Genomic DNA, 18986 nt, shown 5'->3' with positions numbered 1-18986 from the left:
TCTCTTTTTTTTCAGACTTTTCCCTGAAAACTGGAGATGACTGTGTAAAATCACCTTTATTCCTCCTCCTGCTGCTTCTGCGGATCATCTCGACCGCGTCTGCATGTCTAAATGCTGAGTAGATATGTGATGGTGAGGAAGTTGGCCTTGGCGTCTGAAGCTGCAAATGTTTTTTTTCTGTCATTTGAGGAGACTGAATGATATGAGCCACATTTGACGGATCAGAGCACCTTCAGCTGACAGCACTGATGTCCAGCTGTATCAGTGAAAGCGGAGCCAGTGACAAACTTTGATGAGCATTTTAATTGCATGCACCTCCCTTCCAGGTCCCGCCACACAAACCTCCAGTGGTGCCTGTGGTCATGCGGTGAACGTGCCAGTAGTACAGAGCAGATGGTCGCAGAGCTGAGACCCAATGGGGGGGGGGTGACTAGCTACAGTGCTAGCCAGTGTATCTATTGGTTGTCATGCTTTTAGCAAAGCCACAAACAGTCATCCACCTGCCTGTGTTTGTCAGCCATTCAGAACTCCCATTGGATTTTATGCATTAAAAAAATAAATAAAATTAAAAAAAAATTTTCATTCTACTGAGACGATAGAGTCCCCAGGCCCATGTGTTATCAGCGCCTTCTGTGAACCTTTCTGGCTTTAGCATGGATTGATATAAAAACGTTGGAAGGTGTTAAAGAGGTGAGGCAGCGCCTGTGTGGCGAAAAGACCAATGGGAAAACCCTTCCCAATCTAATATGCCCTCACGCCAATTGAGCTGCTTCCTCTGGCTATAATATCTTCAAAGTCTCGTAATCTCGTCAGCAGCGTAAAGTCTCCAACTGAAACCCTCTGTAAAGGTCAACCAATGCAATTTGAATATCTGTGATTAAACAGTGTGCCGGTGCCAGACCCAGACTGTATGTCACTGCCTCAGAGAAATGATATCCGCCCCTCTCACCCCACTCATCCCCGCCCGAGGCTTGACTCTTGCAGCTTCCTCATTGTTGAGGGTCTCCTCTGCCTCACCCTGGACTCTTTCCAGCAATTTACGTATTGTCCCGGCCCATTCTTTCCTTTCTCCCTCTCTTTTTTTTTTTTTTACTCACAGCCACGTTTCTCTTTGTCCTTCAAACGTACAGCATAGTTCCAGTCCAAAGATCTCAAATCCTAACAGCTCCTTCATCTTCTTTGTCCGCTCTCTCTTCTTCTTCTTCTCCAGCAGACAGTGAACCATCCATTTGCAGATCCGCAGTTTAGTTCCCTTCCCTTCTTGTCCGATACCCAGAGAAATCTGTATCATATCGTAGAAGTGTTTTTCCGGGCAAAAACAGCTTTCAACCTCCTTCGATTAAATGGTTTTAGCTGGTTGACTGACCTGTAAGTCTCGAGTAGCTACAATATGGTTGCCTCTAAGTGCAATCTAAACACCTTGCTTGTTTGCATTTAAATGGAATGACTACTGTGGCCACAAGTGACTGAAAAAGTCCTTTTTTTGTGTGTGCATTTTACCGAAGCACTTCTCTTGTGTTTTAATCCCCTTTTGTTGCATTTTCCCTGAGTGTATTTTCCAACGTGACTTCATAGTTTTTACGGCCTGACTCTCTCGTCTCTGCCTCCAGTTTGCCCCGGCACAGAGAACAAGTTGAGCACCCTGTCTGACCTGGACCAGCAGTACCGCACCCTGAAGAAGCTCTACGAGAACTGTGAAGTCGTCATGGGCAACTTGGAGATAACCAGCATCGATCGAAACCGCAACCTCAACTTTCTCAAGGTATGAAATGAAGTGGAGCTGCCTTTTGGCTTGTTTGCGGCAGCGGGTTGTGTTTTTTTATTTTTTTTATTTTATTTTATTTTTTTGGGGTTGAAAACACACTTGAAGAGTGGCCTTCAGGCACACTGAGACAGACAGACAGACCTTAAATGTTTCTGTTACAGACAGTTCTGGGGAAAAAAACAAAGCAGGATTGTGATGTTGCATTAGAATCAATCGAGACGAAGGCTGTGGCTGTTCATGACTCATTCTCCGTCTTCTACACTGTAAAATCTCCATTTCACTCCAGCTTCGGTGAGCAGGACTGATGCACTTCAGAGCCATTTTGGTCACTAATAACGAAATACTAAATATAGGGCTGCTCGTCTTATTAAGGGGTGATAACAGACACAGCTCAAGATGCGAACTGGAGAGCTTCAGCAGAGAGCGACACAAAGACAACTTCAGAATAAACCTCCCATAGAGACACTATATGGGTGCGTTGTTGGTTCCAACTCCTCCTAAGTGAGGCCTCATGTGTGCTGCAGCATCAAAATTTTACCTCTACCATCTGTAAATTGAAGCATCGTCCAAAGTCCATTTTAAGTGTGTTGTTGCACAACTATAATTTTCACATCTTGAAAATGCAACACATTGTTTTGTAGGATTTGTTTGCAGGAGGCTTGGACTAAAGTTTCACACTGACTTAGCTGACAGTAAATATAGTCCAGTGTATAGTAAACATACAAAGGGCGAGTGAGTCCAAGTGAAAGGACCCGGATTTGGACAGAGAGAACCAGATTCAGCGGCAAGGATGAAACAGATTTGCGAAGTTTCCGATGAACGTTAATAGGGATTTCTGCAGCACAGTTGGTGGAGCGCAGTTCAGATTTCTTCACCCTGCATTCAGAGGCAGAACTCAAAATTGCCACCGTGTGTAAATACTTTCTGAATCCAACTGACTTTGCAATTTTCAGAGCTCCGTGCAGGATCCCGCTGTTGCTCGAATAGAAATTAGCTCTTTTATGAGGCACGAAGAGCTCAATTTAGATAGATTTGGAATTGTTTGGATTAATCTGTTTGTGATTGATTTATAACTTTCCACTTTTCACCGAGACAGCAAAAATAAATAAGGGTGCAAATACCTCTGCTGATATGCCAGATTGTTTTGTACACTTTACTAACTGAAACAAATGCACCAGCACAACAGTCCTGTCGTATGCTGACAGATATTCTTGTTGTTGTTTCCTCTCCATTTATATTAATGAGTGCAAGCTCAATAACAGAGAACCCCCCCGCCCCCCCCCTTATCGCCACATCATTCACCTACATCCAGCTAAATAATTAGTCAAGAGACTCTTTGCAAATCTGTCTTATAACCTATTCACTTTTTATGACAAAGACTTTTTTGTGCTTATAAGACAGAGGGAGCCCCTTGTATGTTTACACTTGAGGCATTTCGCTAAGTCTCTTATCAGGACGGTGTTACGATTAAGCAACCAGCGCGAGTTCAGCATCTTTGTTACTTGGAAGGGACTCATTGGTATTGATCGAAGGCCTTTGCCAAGCGAGAGGCAGCACTATATGGGGGGAACAATGGAGGGAGGTAATGGAAAGAGGCGCTGACAAGCATTGCTATGGACGAAACGTCTGAGAGACACTGCGGGAAAATGAGGAGCGCTCGGAAAGTGAAGTCAGTCGCCTTTCGCCTAGAATGCAGCTGTCTCTTCCGTCTCTCTCTGCGTGTGTGTGCGTGTGTGTGTCCTCTGCCTTTTTTTAAATTTCCTTTTGCTGTTTGATGTGAACACACTGTATGTGCCACTGCCCCCCCACCACCACCACTACACACCCCGCTGTTAAATGAAGTGAGGTGTAGTCTAATTACTGGGCCTGCGCTATCAAATGAACACCATAAACAGTCCCATTAGACCCAGCATCATTACAGAAACAATTAGGCATCTGGGGAATTGTTAAGTGGATGCGGCGGGGGTGGGGGGGGTCAGGAGTTTGGAGTCATCTGGTTGCCATGGGAACTCTGTTGCCACCACCCTATTGGTCACAAGAAAGGGGCCCGAATGGATGCCCGCATGTGTCAAACTTGCTAAATTCTGGTGGTGTCTCAAATTCATTTTAACTTCATCGCAGCCGACTTGCAACAGACGCAGGCCGGTTCAAGCCGAGTTCACCATCCACGTGGACGCACGTTACACTCGGGCAGATACACAATGTATTCGGAGCAGATGAGCTGACGCAGTTGGACTGTATGTTCCCTTTAAAGCAGCAGCCTGGGCAGTATGCACAGTATGTTCGGACAAATGGAAGGACGCTGTGTTTTTGCAGGGAAGGAGTCAAGATGGAGGGAAGGGAGGAGGGGGATGTGAGAGAAGAGCTAGAGGGGTGTCACTTTTATGGTAGGCAAAAACAGCTGCTGCGCTAAAATTACAATGTTCAGCTACTGTGCCGCGGGGGTGTGTGTTTGCGCCTGCATACATCTCTGTATATGTGTGCAGACAGTATAGAGGCCAGTATGAGGGAGAGATGGAGAAAGAGGGAGGGAGGGCAGGGACAGACAACAAGAGTTGGTGATTTTTACCTGGTGAGATTCTGACAACTAGATGGATGAGACGGCTCTCCAGCCTCCTCAGGTCCAGCCTTCCTGCAAAGCACATCTCTGACTGACCGTAATTCCCTCCCTCCCTCCAGTCGATGCCCGGTGAGTCCAGGACACCCAGAAATGTGAATAAATCAGTTTTTTTTTTGTTTTGTTTTGTTTTGTTTTGTTTTTACGCTGAGGCTCTGGGTTTCTTTTTACCCGCTGGCGGGAGCTTTCTCCATCAAAACACAACGAGATTTTCATTTCAGCCAAAAAAATGTTTGAAGCAGTTACAACAGGAAGGTTTCCCCGTTTAAATTGTCGGCATAACACTTAAAATCTTAAAATCTGTTCGATTTGCTCAGACCTCATCTTATGGTAAAGTGTTTTTATTAAAATCCTCCTTTGGTGATTTGATAATCAATACATCAATCCCTTTTTGGCAAATTATCTTTAATAAGAAATTTTGTCCATTTTATAGCTGTAATAAATGATAATAAGTAATTATTCTATTATATGCCATAATGACGTGTCCATCCCTGAATAGTTTTTTCCAACTGGCAAGAGAGAGAGAGGAGGAAAATTTCCCAACAGAGATTAATCAGCTATCAAAGTAATTCCCCTGCTGATATTGCCGCAGCTCTCCGGTTTTAAACTTGAATAAAAGAGCAGGATTTTTATCATAGTTCCATTCTAAATTCCTCGGGATCACCTGATTTAAGATGCTCAGAGATTTGAGTTGTAGCAGTTAAAGGGTGAGAAGCGCCTCTTGAAATGACCCATTTCCTCAGAAGCCAAGCAGGACTCGGTGCCAAGTGGCCCGGGGTGGCCCCGCAACCAGCTAATGATGTCACCTAGGCAGAAGCACTCCTCATGAAAGCTGGATCACTCTGGGTGCGAAACAGGTGACGGGGCGGGGGGGGGGGTCTCTGTACATAAAGCCAGGAAGAGATGTACAGTAAAGTTTCAAAGTTTTCCATAAAGGTTTGAATCTCTCTGACATTCAGGGCACAAACACGCACACACATGCACACAGACCGAGGCGCTTCAGCAATAAAGAGAGATGAATGACACGGCCGCTGAGGTGTATACTTTGTGTCGACATGCAGACAGAGACACTCTTTACTAAGCTTATCTCTGGCAAACACCAGCCGGTGGAGACAGAGAGCAAAGTGAGATAGGATTTTTATTTTTTTTTACCACTTCTCATGTCCAAACTCTCCTATTGAAAGAGAGAGAGAGGGGAAAAAAAGAGGGTGGCTCTGTGAGTATTCTGCAAGGACCAGCCAAGCAACAGAGCAGAGAAGAATTAAAAAAAAAAAATAAATAAAAAAAAAAGGAGAGGAGTGACTCCTCATACCAAAGGCTTCCCATTTTCCTTGGGCTGTATTTCAGCTGCAAAAAGTGAGAGCGCTTCAGTGATTCTGCAGCTTAGCCGTTCTCAAAAGTGACGCTACATGCTTGGGAATGTACTGTGGAGTTCTCTGCTGCTTCTCTGTTCATTCACTCGACTATATTAGTGGAAAACTGTGTCCAAATGAAGTTGCAAGTTCAGTTGCGGGGGGGATCTTCCTCTCGCATCATACATCATGACGACTTTTGTGCTGGTTCTTCGGTGTTGTTACTTTGTCAACAACCCCCCCCCCCCCCCCAACTCCAGCATGTCCTCAATGTAACCTCCTGCTTGAGAGATTATTGCTTCTGCGTGTCATTATTCAACACTCATCTGATCACTCTTCTCTTGTCTGAGCATGTGATCCTTTGCTATTAATTTAGTGTGAGGCAGTAATTCACATATCCGTCCTTCAGTGATGTGTGCCTCTCATCCGCTTAACCATGATGCACGAGACAGCCTCGTGTGTGTGTTTGTGAGATGTAGCATTGGTTCGGGCTTAGCCCTTCATAGATCAAATTTAGATTCGAATGGATTCCAGATCCAAATCAACGTCCGTCCTCCGTGTTGTTTTCTGACCTCAGCTCCTTTCCACAGTGTTTGGGATGACTTGAAATGCCAGATCTGCCATATTCAACCCAGTTTATGAGCGCTTGAATCAAACTTTGAAGCTTTAGATGAGTGAAACTGTAGCCAGTGAGGAGATCAAGTGTCCCTCTCCCTCGCGCTCTTAAGCCCAGTATTACATTATTGTGCTCCACAATGCACAATGCCTCTTGATCACGACACCGCAATCAAAAGCGACGCTTCAAAGGGTGGGGGGGGGGGCGTGCCAACCCAGGTGGATTGCACGGTTCTATTGGCCTCTGAAACAGCTGAGGAGCTCAGGAAAGTTTGGGACTGTCGCCTGGAACGGGAGGCTGTTAGCGCCTCGCGGGCGCCCAGCAGTGTCTGCATAATTACAGCTCTTAACGCTGAGAAAATTAGCACCCTGCTCGCGCCAACCAGCACCCTGCCAGATCACGGTGCCACTATCCTGATGCATCAAATACTTCATTAACTGTGGGGTTAATGGAGACGTCCAAGCATGAGAAGAGAAAAATATAACATTTTACTCATTGTTTCTTAAATGTTTTTTTATTTATTTTTTTTTTTTTTACTCTCTCATACCAGAGAAGAGCTGCTTTCTGCAGATGTCCAGGAGCTACTAGAAAAGATATTCCTCCAGTTTTTATGTTTACAAAATTTCTTGAGTGGCTGGAAAAGGGGGAAGCAAAGACAAAGGAAATGCCGCTATATTTGTTGTTAATGATTGAATCAATGAGGTGCTACTCAGATATCAAAAATAGCAACTTATAAAGATGAAATGACTGTTTGAGGAACATATTTTTGTTTATCTAATATTATGGGCTGAAGTTTTGGCAAAAAATTTGTTCACACTTTCTAAATTCATATGAGAAAACTGGTTTTCTTCTCTGCATCTGTGCTGTGTAGAGCCACAGTGCACATGGACAGATCAGCTTTTTAAAATATTTAATTTTTTTTTTTTTTTTTTTTTACAACAAAACAATTTACTGATGTTTCGTGACGCAGTCGTGGGAGAAACATTTTAATTCCTTGTTACACTTTATGAGCGTGAGGTTGAATCACACAACATAATATGACATGCATGTTATTCACAGCGCTGTCACCTTTTTTTTTTTTTTTTAACTGTAAACAAATAAACAGCCCAGAGGAAGGTTTTGGTCACAGTTGGAGCCAACTCCTGTGGGAGCTGCAGCACCTCGTATTGGATGTTGGGGTGTCTTGTGCCCAAAGGGGGGCTTAGTGGGGGGTGCAAGTGAGACTCTGCTCATGCTCATTACTGTGCATTAATGGCTGTCTAGCCTGCAGCACTGCTGTTGAGAGCTGTTGTTTCATTGCAGAGGGAAGTGCCAGACCCAACACACACACACTCATACGGTGGATATTATGTTAACATGCACACTACCTGCCAGGCCCATTGTCCGGCCCACCAATCCATCCCTGCCTCAGCGCTTGGCTGTGTGCGTGGCCTCCTGCGCGCCATGATTTTGTCGGCCTGATCAAAGCAGACACGGTGCAGAGCAGAGGTCTCGGAGGTGAAATTAAAGTCTTGCTGCCTCCACTGTGCGTAGGGCAGGGAGTGGGGGGGTGAAGTGATTAAATTAAAAGGTACGACCATAAAAGCACACCACGACTGAACCCTCGCAATTCATCAAAACGATCCCATGGTGCGTCTTTTGCTTATCAAATTGTAAAATATTGTCCCTGACACCAGCGTAACAGGGGCATAATTAATGCACTAAATCAATTCTGAATCATCCTGAGCAGAGTGGCACTGCTGGGTTGCCTTCATTATCACAAATTATGGGGTAGATGCATGGGGCCGAGAGGAATAGGGAAAGTTCTCGCGATGGCTCTCTTTAATCCACAACCATTCCAGCTCCTTTCCCCACTGGCTCTGACTAAGTGTGGCATTTCTCTCCTCTTGCATCTTGAACTGCTGTAAATAATTGTGAAATAATTCAGTTGATAATAGATAGATAATTCAGTTCAATTGAAAAGATGCATCGAAGAATATTTTTAGAGTTCCTTTTCCTTTCTTTTATATCACACTAAATGCTGAGAGGTTGAGTACACGAGATTTTTATTTCTTCATGGAGGTTATCTACTCCCACGCAGCTGAAAGCCTTCCTTCACTGAGTGCTGTTAAGCGCGCAATTGTGGAAGTTCAGGTTTCACTAAGCATCATCTCCATAAGCTTCTTTTTTTCATTAGATGTGGATGCTCTTTTTGCAAAAAAGAAGAAGAGAAATAAACAACCTCTCTCTTATTGTGGCATTATCGACATTAAAAGTTCCCATACTATACATTGTGAGATGATCACGTCTTCAAGGTCTGCTATTATTCCAGCGAAAGTATCAACGTGCGGTCCACAGAGAAATGCTTTAAAACTAGCTGTGCTTTCAGCACATCAGGAACTTTGTGAACTTTAACCTGACACCTATCCTGCCATTTAGAGCCCCCTACTTTCTCAGATATTAAAAGTCCATCTTCACCACACATTAATTTGTGCGCATGCATGGAAATTGTTTCCTCCCGCTGCCTGTTCAATATCTTCCTCTGGCAGCTGGCTTTGGGAAAGTGGGCCCTGCATCATGGTGCCCCTGCCACGCTGAGTGGAGGGAACAGATTGCGTTCCTCGCTGACATTTACACTGTGTATGTGCGAGTGTGAGCGACAAGCTTGCGAGTCTGTCTATGTATGATATGTATATATTATGAGGCTAGTGCTGTTGTTATGTGAGTTTTGAGTTTGTGTGAGTCTGTTTCTTGTTGGTTTTGGGGCCCTTCACTCCCAGCCCGTATGTTGTTAAAACTGCCCCATCGGTTAAAACTGCCATAGTGCTGATTTTTGTGGTTGGAGTTGAAATCACAATTTTGGGGCGGTTGTGTAAACTGAGCACTGTCGTTATTGCAGCTTTTACATGTCACTTTTGGGCAGTAAATAACAAATGAGTTCCTAAATTTGTGTTTCATTTAAGAGGTTCCTGCAGTAAATGCCTTCCAGTCAATGTTTGGTTTCAGTAGTTCGGTAGTTGTCAATCTTTATTTTCAGCTCGACAATTTTGAGGGTTAAAAAGATGAGGTGGAGCAAGCGTGAAACAAAAACAAACAAACAAACAAAAAAAAAAAAAAAACTTGCATCAGAAAATCAGCTTCCATCACCACCCACAGCGAGTCTTGGAGCAAAACATCAGCTGAGTTGGTTGGAGTGTGAATTTCTTTGTTTACTCCATCACATTGTTGTTGCTTTCTGCTGTCGTTCCACTGTCCCTGAAATTGACTTTAATTCTATTAGAGCTGCTGTCAAAGACATCTTGTTTATTATTATCCCATCCATAGTACATACTCTTGAAATATGCATGAAGATAGAAAGCCTGAGAGAAGCATCTTCTCCTATATCCCGGCTGAAATACTGCTCAGGAATTAATTTATGTAATTTTAGTTTAGCCCTTTTGCCCCGTGGGTGTTCCAGAGTTTGCCCCGGAAGTTGAAATGTAGTTTTTAAAAAAAACAAAAACTGAATAATAAATGAATATGGTCTTCATTCATGTGGATGTGCCTAGTAAATAAATGTCGAGCATAACAAGCACACATTGTACACAGTGTGTCAGAGCAGGGGTGCTGTTTGTAGTCTGATGGTGCAACGCTGTACAGAAGCAGGAGGACAGAACAACCGAGCAGTGATGAGTTCAGCCGTCTGCGCACACAGAGGTGACCTCTGACCTGCGTCTCTGCTGGAGCGGGCAGCAAAACAAGGAAAAACACGCCTTAAAAGTTTGGGCAGACTTTTCGCAGAAGCGTTGCAGGCTGTCAAGTGTAACACAAAAGCTGATCATGGCATTATCACCACCAGAGAAGGGATGAAGATAAATTACATGAGAACACGCTGGGAAGCAGGAACTTAAGTGTTCAGTGTTTGGACTTTTCTGAAGGTGGAGTTAGTTTTCGCTCGGCCGGGGTAGAAAGGCTGTTGTGATATATGTAACTGAGCATTCTCATGTTGTAACTGACATCAGTCATCTTCACCGTAATCTCACATTCCATTTTCTAGTCAAATTGAAATATCCTGCCAGCGCACAAATTGTAAAAAAAAAACAAAACACACACACACCTGTTGGCAGATGTACCTGTAGCACAAACAATGCACGCACACACACACACACACACACACACGTGCGCGCCCACATGCACATTGTGTTCTTGCAAATCAGGACATCCATCTACGATTAGGGCAGTTTGATTCCAGAGTAATGAAGTACTTGAGCGCTGAAACGTGGCACGCTTCACAATGTCACTGCCATCATTTCCCACTGAGGCAACATTGCTCACAAATACCCTATCACACATACATACACACACAGAAGCGCACACGGACGAACGCACACTTATACCCCGAGTATATAAAGAGACAAGACAGATAGAATCTGACATGGTTGTAATCAGTCCCACAGCTGCCTGCTTACCCGGTTTGAACACATTTCTAGTTTACAAATTCTAGACTTTCAAGGACAATAGCGGAGAGAAGGAGCTGAATCTTAAAGACCTTTAATGTTCTAATTGAAACCTGTCAGTCCGTTGTGATTCATTGTTTCGCAAGTTGTATTTCAATGGCGTTAGATGCACCTTTGCACTCTGCGACACAACCCTGGATGTAGAGATTTTTCGTGATACGTGAGGAAGTCTGGGGCGCTGAAGAAAGGGAGCCTGAAGCTGTTGATAACCTGCAGCAACATGAATGATATTGGTTTCAAAATGACAGAAGAGCAGCATGTCGGTGTTCTTAATTGGAACGGTGGATTGGTTGAGGAGAAAGGCAGCAAACGTCCCGAAGTGGCCCCTTTTTAGTTTCAGTTTTTTTACTTATTTATTTGTTTATTTGCGACTTTGCAGCGTAAAAGCTACAAAAGTAAACCCAAAATGGCTATAGCTGTGGCTTCCCGCTTCTGTTTTTAAGAGACTCGTGTGTTTCTGTCTTCTCTTCCATTGACACAAGTTCATAATCTAAGCAAAGTGTCACATTGTCCGCCTGTGGGCGCATCCTTACTGCCACATGAGCCCCAATCATCAATCACTTGGAAAGGCTGCTGAGCACCTTGTCTTCCCCTCAGGAGTAAACTGACATTAGGCCGCCAAAGCTCCCTCCCTCTCCTCGCCCCTGTCCAGCCCTTCGCTCGACAGATTTCCGCCGCTCCCGAAGCCGGGACGACCATGAATAATGAGGGATTTAACTATGAGATGCGGGAGCGAGATGCTGGAGGAGGAAACGCGCTTCTCGCTTTCTCCCCTCCGTTGCCGCTGTCAAGCAAACAGAAGTCGGCCTGTGGCTGACGTGCACTGGCTTTGTCACATAACTACATTATGTAGGGTCCCCAAAGGGTACGGCATAATGGGATACAGCGCGACTGTTGTTGGGTTCATGGCAACAGCTTCACCTCATGAGTTATGTATTAGTGTTTTCACTCTGGCTCAAGGATCAGATACTGTACTGCACTGCCACTCTCTGAGTTTTTGCCTGCCAATGTGCTGAACCCCCCCCTCTCCCCCCTTTGGTGGTTTTCATTTCCGAGACCAGGTTTTCTCTGTAAATGCGTCCTGACAACGCCAACGCCTCACGGACGCCATTCATGAAAAAGGCTTATACGAGATTGTCGAGCTGTCTGAGACAATAAATATCAGCAGCGAAAGCCAGTAGCACAGCTGCTGGAGGCACACCCCTGGATATCATCAACAACAACAACAACACACACAGTACCGTCATCCCAAAGTCATTGTCAACACAACCTGCCTTCCAGTTTATCAAGTGGTGTGGTAAAGACAGACAAACAAACAAACAAAAAAAAAACCACAATGGCATCACCTTCATTGGATTAATGACTCCCTAATTTTAAGTCTACATTTTTAATCACTTAAGGAAATTGCTTATTTGGAGAATTTCCTACCTCTCGCACCACTTTTGCTCACTCATTGTCTGAATTAAGGATATCAGGAGTGGACTACTTGAAGACGACTGCCCAAGGTTATGACCTTGTGTGAAAGGAACACCTTGTATTATTAACCTTTTCTCTTACTACGGCTATGTCTGAGGTCCCTGTGTTTGATCACGATTACTGTGGGCCTATAGCTTCATTAAGGAGCCAGCGTGAGGATGGATGCGTCTTCTGCCCCTCCAATTGAAGTTTTTTGATTGAGCCGAGCAAGAGATCGACTTTTCCCTTTTTTCTCCTCTAATTGTGTTGGTGGAGAAGTTAAAACACCTTAAAAGAGGAGGGTTGGATTTCAGGCCGGCTCTGTGCCACCGACTTGAAAAGCAGCGTGTGGGTTGGAACCGCTCAACCCCCCCGTTTGATGTGTTTTCTATTTGAAGTAACCAAGAACCCCACCTGCCTCCCCCCCACCTGCACCCCTTTCAGCCTGTTGATTCATCTCAAAGGTGCACCTCAGGGTACAATCAACAAACCCAAGATGTCCCTCACAAGTCCTTTAAAAAGAAAATATCCCAAATACCTCGCTGAATTACTCAGTCATTTTCACAGTGACATTTCATTCTGGTGGATTTTCTTTTTCTTTTTTTTTCTCCATCAAGTCAATGGCCATCTTTTCAATGGCCTTGATTTTTTTTTTTTTTTTTCCCCCCCTTTATACAGGATTTCTCAAAAATCTTGAATGTCACACCCAAGTGCTCTTGGCATACTTAGCAGCCAAGCAGTAGCAGGAGGTGAAGGAGTACGCACTTGTCTTACTGAGCTCATTGAAGCGAATTGGTAAACAGGTCCCCGCCCGCCCATTGACTTTGCCGCCGCGCTGAGGAGTCGGATTGCGACGACGCTCCGCTCAGGATCAAACTGTTGAGAGCCGGCAGTCTTGCCACTGACATGCCTCACTGCACTCTCCTTGACTCGCTGGCAAAGTGCTCTATATGTATGGAAATGAGCCATAATCACCATAATATGTGTCCCGTCCCTTGTATTTTATAATGGTGTCATTACATTTTTTTTTCTCCCCCCCGCATGAGGATGCCTTTCTTCTTCTTCTTCCTCTCCTTTTACACTTCGGTGCCCCCCGCTCCCCACTATACATATATCCCTCCCCTCCTCCTGTGCTTCCTCCTTCCTTCCATCCTTCTTCCACCTATCATTCCCTCCCTTGGCATCCACCTCATTTACACTCCCACTCATCCAGATGACAAGAACAGGTGCACTATTAATTATGCTTTAAAATATATCTCCTATGTGCTGTGCTTCCTTCCCTGTATCATTGTACAAAGAGAGCAACCTGCACAGTGGTTCACCGCCCCTTCTAACACTTTCACTTTCTACATCTCCTTCTTCTGCAGCTACTATTTTTAGGCCCGTTGTGTGGAGATTACAACTTAATTGTCTCATTATCTCGACATATCCGACCACTCTCACGTGACCGTGTCTGTCTCTTTATCTCCGCAGAGAAAATTCAGATTTTAGCGGCGCCGGTGTTTGCTTTCTTTGGATAACGGTTGAATTATGCTGTTATCTCAAGGTATCAAACCGTGTTTTCTTACGAATGGGGCTTAAATATCTCATTATTTTCAGATAACAAAGTTGTGGTTTTCGGAAGATCCAGCTGCTTTGGCCCACTGATGTTGCTTAGGAGTTCTATCCAAATCCGCTTAGCCTGATGAAAACCGTGCCGCAAGAGGGAGTGACCCGGGTAGATTACATTTTTAAAGATAAATAAAAGAGGGTTAACCCCGTGATGGAAATAAACTTAGTTGGAAGTGAGATCTGAATGAAAATAAGTCTATAGGCAGTAACCTGGAGACATACTGCAGCTGCAGTAACTGAGAGGAAAGGAAAGATAGCTTCTTATTTATCATCTCAGGACGCCTCAGATCCATCATGTGATCCTTTGACAGGTCCAGATCTCTCTCTCTATGCAACTACAGTATAAAAAGTTTCCAACAAAATCCTACTTGCACACACTGATGCATCAGCTTTCACATCGGAATATCAGTTAGTTGGGCTATTTTTGTTCGAGTACTTTTACTTTTGTTATATTTAAGACTACATTTGTCGTTAGTGACTCTCCTTTTTACTCACTTTAAGTTCTCTTTGGTATGTTGACCTTGATCCTTTTAATTGTACCTGTACTGCACATATGGCTGATCGAGCCCCTTATATTCTTCAAAACTCTTGAATACTATGTGATTCTCTAAATCTGGGTGAAGCCCAAAAAACGAAAAACTGAAGAAATTTGTATGCAAATGTATTGGCTGGTCTTGGCAAGGTTTCCCCAGTATCCACAAAGTGAGCGGAATGAAAAATTACTGTAGGCATACAGGCTGTTAGGGCAAAAGCATCATGCGGTTTGGTAGATAAGCGTTCCTTAGTGTCTGCTGAGTCATGTTTGAGTTAAAACTGGAGGTTCCTGAATTCTGGTGAGCTCATACTCTCTTTATTCTGTAATTCTGCTATTCCACTTCTGCGTCTACTTTCTTTTTACCAACTGTTGCTCAGTTATGACACAACAGTTGCTGGTGCGCTCCATTGACTGATAAAATGTACAATTTCACTACCAGCTTGAATGGAGATGGCGCCCTCAAATCAAACCTGAAAGCGTTCCCACGTATCTGGAGGGGTTACAGGTGCCGTCTGTTTACAAGACAGCATGCGCGCCTGCTATCGTGACGATGGTGTGTGGAGAAATTGAAAAACTTTTTGGCTCCCCCGTGTTGTCCTCATTACAATGTAACCTGGAGACACAAAGAGCAATTTACCAATCTGTGAACTTCACCTTTCGCCGGGAGGTAAACTGAAAGAAGAGAGAAAACAAGCCTGTCGGGACTGCACGGGATCGTGTTTGACTGAGCGTTCCACACTATGGCCACTAATTGCTCGCAATTGATGGAGAAAAGTGCTCGAGAAAACATTACGCTTGCAATGTATGATGGGTAGTTGACCTGTGTGGACTTAGTCTGTGCCTCCCAGTTTTTCTTTCTGTTCTTATGTGTGTGTGTGTGTGTGTCTGTGTGTGTGTGTGTATATATGTGTGTGTGTGTTTAGACTCCCAACAGATGGAATCAAAAGATTCAGCCCAAGTAGTTGCGAAATGAAAAAACAGGGAAGATTTTCTGCTCTTTTTTTCTGTGATCTGAAACATCTTTTCTCCGAGTTACTGTCTCCAAGGATGGATTGAGGGCGAGGATGGACTTCCTCAGTACAAATTAGCCCTCCCACTCGCCTTCACTTTGTGAAGCCCGAGCACAACGGCCACAAGGCAGCGCTGGGCAGCTCCTCCGAGTTGCAGCCCTCGGCTTCTCCTGTTTGTTTCCAAAAACAGAGTGCAGTTGATGCAGCGGGAGGGGGAAATGCAGGTGCTTGTGTTTACTTCCCTCCGGACCTCCCTTCCCCCCTCGTCTCCCTGCTCCCCCCCCCCCCCCCGAAACATGAAGGAATGCAAATAAATATTGATTTACAGCTTACAGCGGGGAGTGGTGTGGGAGGGTGGAATAGTGTCAAAGCGAGGGGAAATGACTGAGAAAAGGGCAGAGTAATCCTTTCATTCAATTAATAACATTAGCAAAAAAAAAAAAAATAAAAAATCCTTTCTTTGTCAGTTTTTTTTTTTGTCTCTTCTCCGTGCTCTCCCCATCGTTGCTTTCTCTCGCGCGCGCGCACGCCTGCTGGAAGGCTTTGCTTCGGTTGCTTAGCAACAGGGAAACAGTTTTTCTTTGGTTTCGCCAGCGGGTCCCGGAGGCTGGCAGGGAGAAGGGGCACAGTGGAGGCACTGTGAAGCCTGCCAGCAGCTGAGTGCGTGCCCGCAGCTGGGTCGGGTGTCAGAGTGCCCCCCCCCCCCCACTTCCCAAGTCATAGCGCCGCTGGCAGGCACCTGGGCATTACGGCAGATTTAATGATAGCGAGGGGAGCTCATGAGGCGCCCCTTGGCCTTCCAGCAGCAAGCACGAGGTTGCGGTAAGGTCAAGGATGATGAAACTCCGTGACTACAACAAGCCCCCTGTAGTCGAAAAGCCTCTTTTTACACTTTCATTTATTTCGTTTTTTTTTTTTTGTTTGTTTTTTGTTTTTTTTTTTTTCAAGGCTGAGTCATAGGTTCTACAGGGTTGCATAAAGTTACAACTTGCTCCACTTGAACAAACTTTAAATAATAATAAAAAAAATAAATAAAAAAGAAGTTCACATGACAGTTGACAGAAATTTATTTCAATGAGGGGGATTTTGAAAGGCAGTGAAGCACTTCACAATAGAAATCCTTTTTGCAATAAGTATGCTAATCAAAGCCTCCGCTGAAACGGATTCTACTGCTCTTTTATTATGTTGTTCTTTCTCTCTTCAGGTGATTGGCACATTGTAATCTTGCTAATAAGCACCTCCACTGTCTGTTTCCTTCCCATTGTGTTAGTGTTACAATAGGCCAATTTGGCAGGTGTGTGTGGACTGTTTCCTGAGTGCTGTGTGTAGAGGCTAATCTCAGTTACCTGCTACTCTGGCCATATGCAGACGCTGAGAGGGGAGGCGTCAGGGCGGTCAGGCTTCTTTGCGTTATTCGTTTCCTCCCTCCCGACCAATTGTCCCAATCACTAGTGAAGTGTCTGTGGTCATTAAGATGTTTCTGGAGTTTCAGGATGCCTCATAGCCTTTTTCCACGGTATCATGGGATGCCTGAATCCCGTGATGCCCCCCCACACACCCACCACAGAAAGTCGGAATATAATTATCTGTATGTGCTGGGCTCTCTTGGGGTTTCTGCTGGTGAAAAGAAGCAGCTGTTAACATAGTGCGTACCACGACTGCACTGGGAAAAAAAAAAAACACAAATGGTTAGAACAAAACGGGGATAAGAATAAGTTGTATCTGCCAAATCGCTGCAAATTATTCCGACATTGTACAACTCAGTGTGGCAGCAGATTTGTTTTTCCCACCACTTTTAAATGTAGTGCTCTAATTAGGCTTGTCAGTGGCGGTTGGTAAAGTGTGTTAGTGTGGCATTTAAAGGCTGCCGGATGTGTGTTTTTACAGTTCTGCGTCTGTGTGTGTGTGTGTGTGTTTGCATGAGTAAGCCTGTGCTCTGACTCAGATGAATATTGCATGGTGTTTTAAAAAAAACAAAACAAAACACACAAGCAAGTGCACTCATCAGGCTAAGTCCAGGTATCCAGTGCTGACGTTGCATGTGAATGTGTGATTCGCTGCCAGACTCATAAATCTGTTGTTGTGACCTTTAACCGTTTTGTAATGACCCCGTAGATGCGGACAAACACACTTTCTGCAGGATGAAACTGAAATTATTCAGAAGTAACGAGTGATAACAACACGGTGCAAGCTGTGACCTCATCCTCCAGCCCAACTTTGCAGATGAATTAATTTGCCTCATCAAAAGCATAACTCAGAGGTCATCACTCTGAGTTTTAGTGACTCTTGAGAAGGTCAGTGCGATGAGGCTGATAGCCGAGGTCTGCCGTGCGCTTCAATGAGGTCCTCGTGCCTTTTTTCCACTCAGACAGGCAGCCAAGGCCTCTGTTTAATTTAACATAAGAACCTAATTAACCTAACCTAACCTAACCTAATTTAACATCCGAGGCATTTAATGACATCTGAGCGGGAGTTCCCATAAGCTCCCTTCAGCACGGCATCGAATACAATCAGAAAAACACAGTTTGGATTGAAATATATAAATTTTTCTACATTTATGATTGATATTTTGCTCTTTGAATGTCATGTCTGCCGATGTCATGGCTTCACAGATTATAAATAACAGCTGAGAGACTCCAATCAGGGGAGATGTGTGATCAGTCTACAATTGAGTTGACATTTTAATCATTTTGGTCTGTATGGCCAAATTTTTTCCGGAGGTTGACATTTCCAAATGCAAATAACATGCTCCACGCACAAAAAATGAGCGTTTAAGTATATTCAGATGGGGCATAAATATAAGAATTAGAAGCGAAATGCATGGTGATGTGTCATATATTCACCCATGTGCTCCACATGAGAATCAGCATGACGCCAGCAAATTGTATATGTTGCTCACGAAAATCTATATTCGATACAAATCTCTTGCTTTTTCCCCCCCATGCAGTCGATCAGAGAGGTGACTGGCTACGTACTGGTGGCTCTCAACCAGTTCGAGTACCTACCGCTGGAGAACCTACGCATCATCCGGGGCACCAAGCTGTACGAGGGTCGCTACGCTCTGGCCATCTTCCTGAATTACAGGCGTGACGGGCACTACGGCCTGAGACAGCTGGGGCTGCGCAACCTGACGGGTAAGTGTTGGGATATTTAACAACGTCCCCATTTCTGACTCGACATTGTTCGTACACCCACGTGTACAGATTAAATAGGGCATTTTTAATTAAGCAGCATCTGCTACTCTGGCAAATATGCTCCGATATAGCAGCTGAAATGGCTGCAAACAATCCTATTTCCCGGTTAATTCAATTATTTTCTTTGTTTGCAACCTGAAATTAGGCTCCTTTAATTGAGTCTTCTTTGTAGAAGTGGTTATATTTTATTGATCAGCTGGTTTTTCTCCCCCTCATGTTGGAGGCCATAACCTAATGTTGACTAAATCTGTAAAGGGTATCTTTTGTCTCCTTTGAGTCGTGGCCTCGGTGTCATTTCATCTTGGCCATTTTTATTTTACCCCTTTGTGGTGTAACCTTGCAACTCTGCTGTCAGA

General features: G+C 44.4%; 1 protein-coding gene across 1 annotated transcript in view; it reads left to right on the top strand.

The window, feature by feature from the left end:
- Positions 1-1633: 1633 nt before the first annotated feature.
- The window catches only part of LOC115051213 (receptor tyrosine-protein kinase erbB-4), a 94839-nt gene continuing 77486 nt past the window's right edge, over positions 1634-18986 (top strand). Inside the window, exons 1-2 of the mRNA XM_029514557.1 lie at positions 1634-1762; positions 18384-18570. Of these exons, the coding sequence (XP_029370417.1) occupies positions 1706-1762; positions 18384-18570 (244 nt within the window). The 5' untranslated portion in view covers positions 1634-1705. The remainder of the gene's footprint in view (positions 1763-18383; positions 18571-18986) is intronic.

This window comes from Echeneis naucrates, chromosome 2, assembly GCF_900963305.1.
Source record: "Echeneis naucrates chromosome 2, fEcheNa1.1, whole genome shotgun sequence".
NCBI lineage: Eukaryota > Metazoa > Chordata > Actinopteri > Carangiformes > Echeneidae > Echeneis > Echeneis naucrates.
This window is presented reverse-complemented; position numbering and strand designations above follow the sequence as displayed.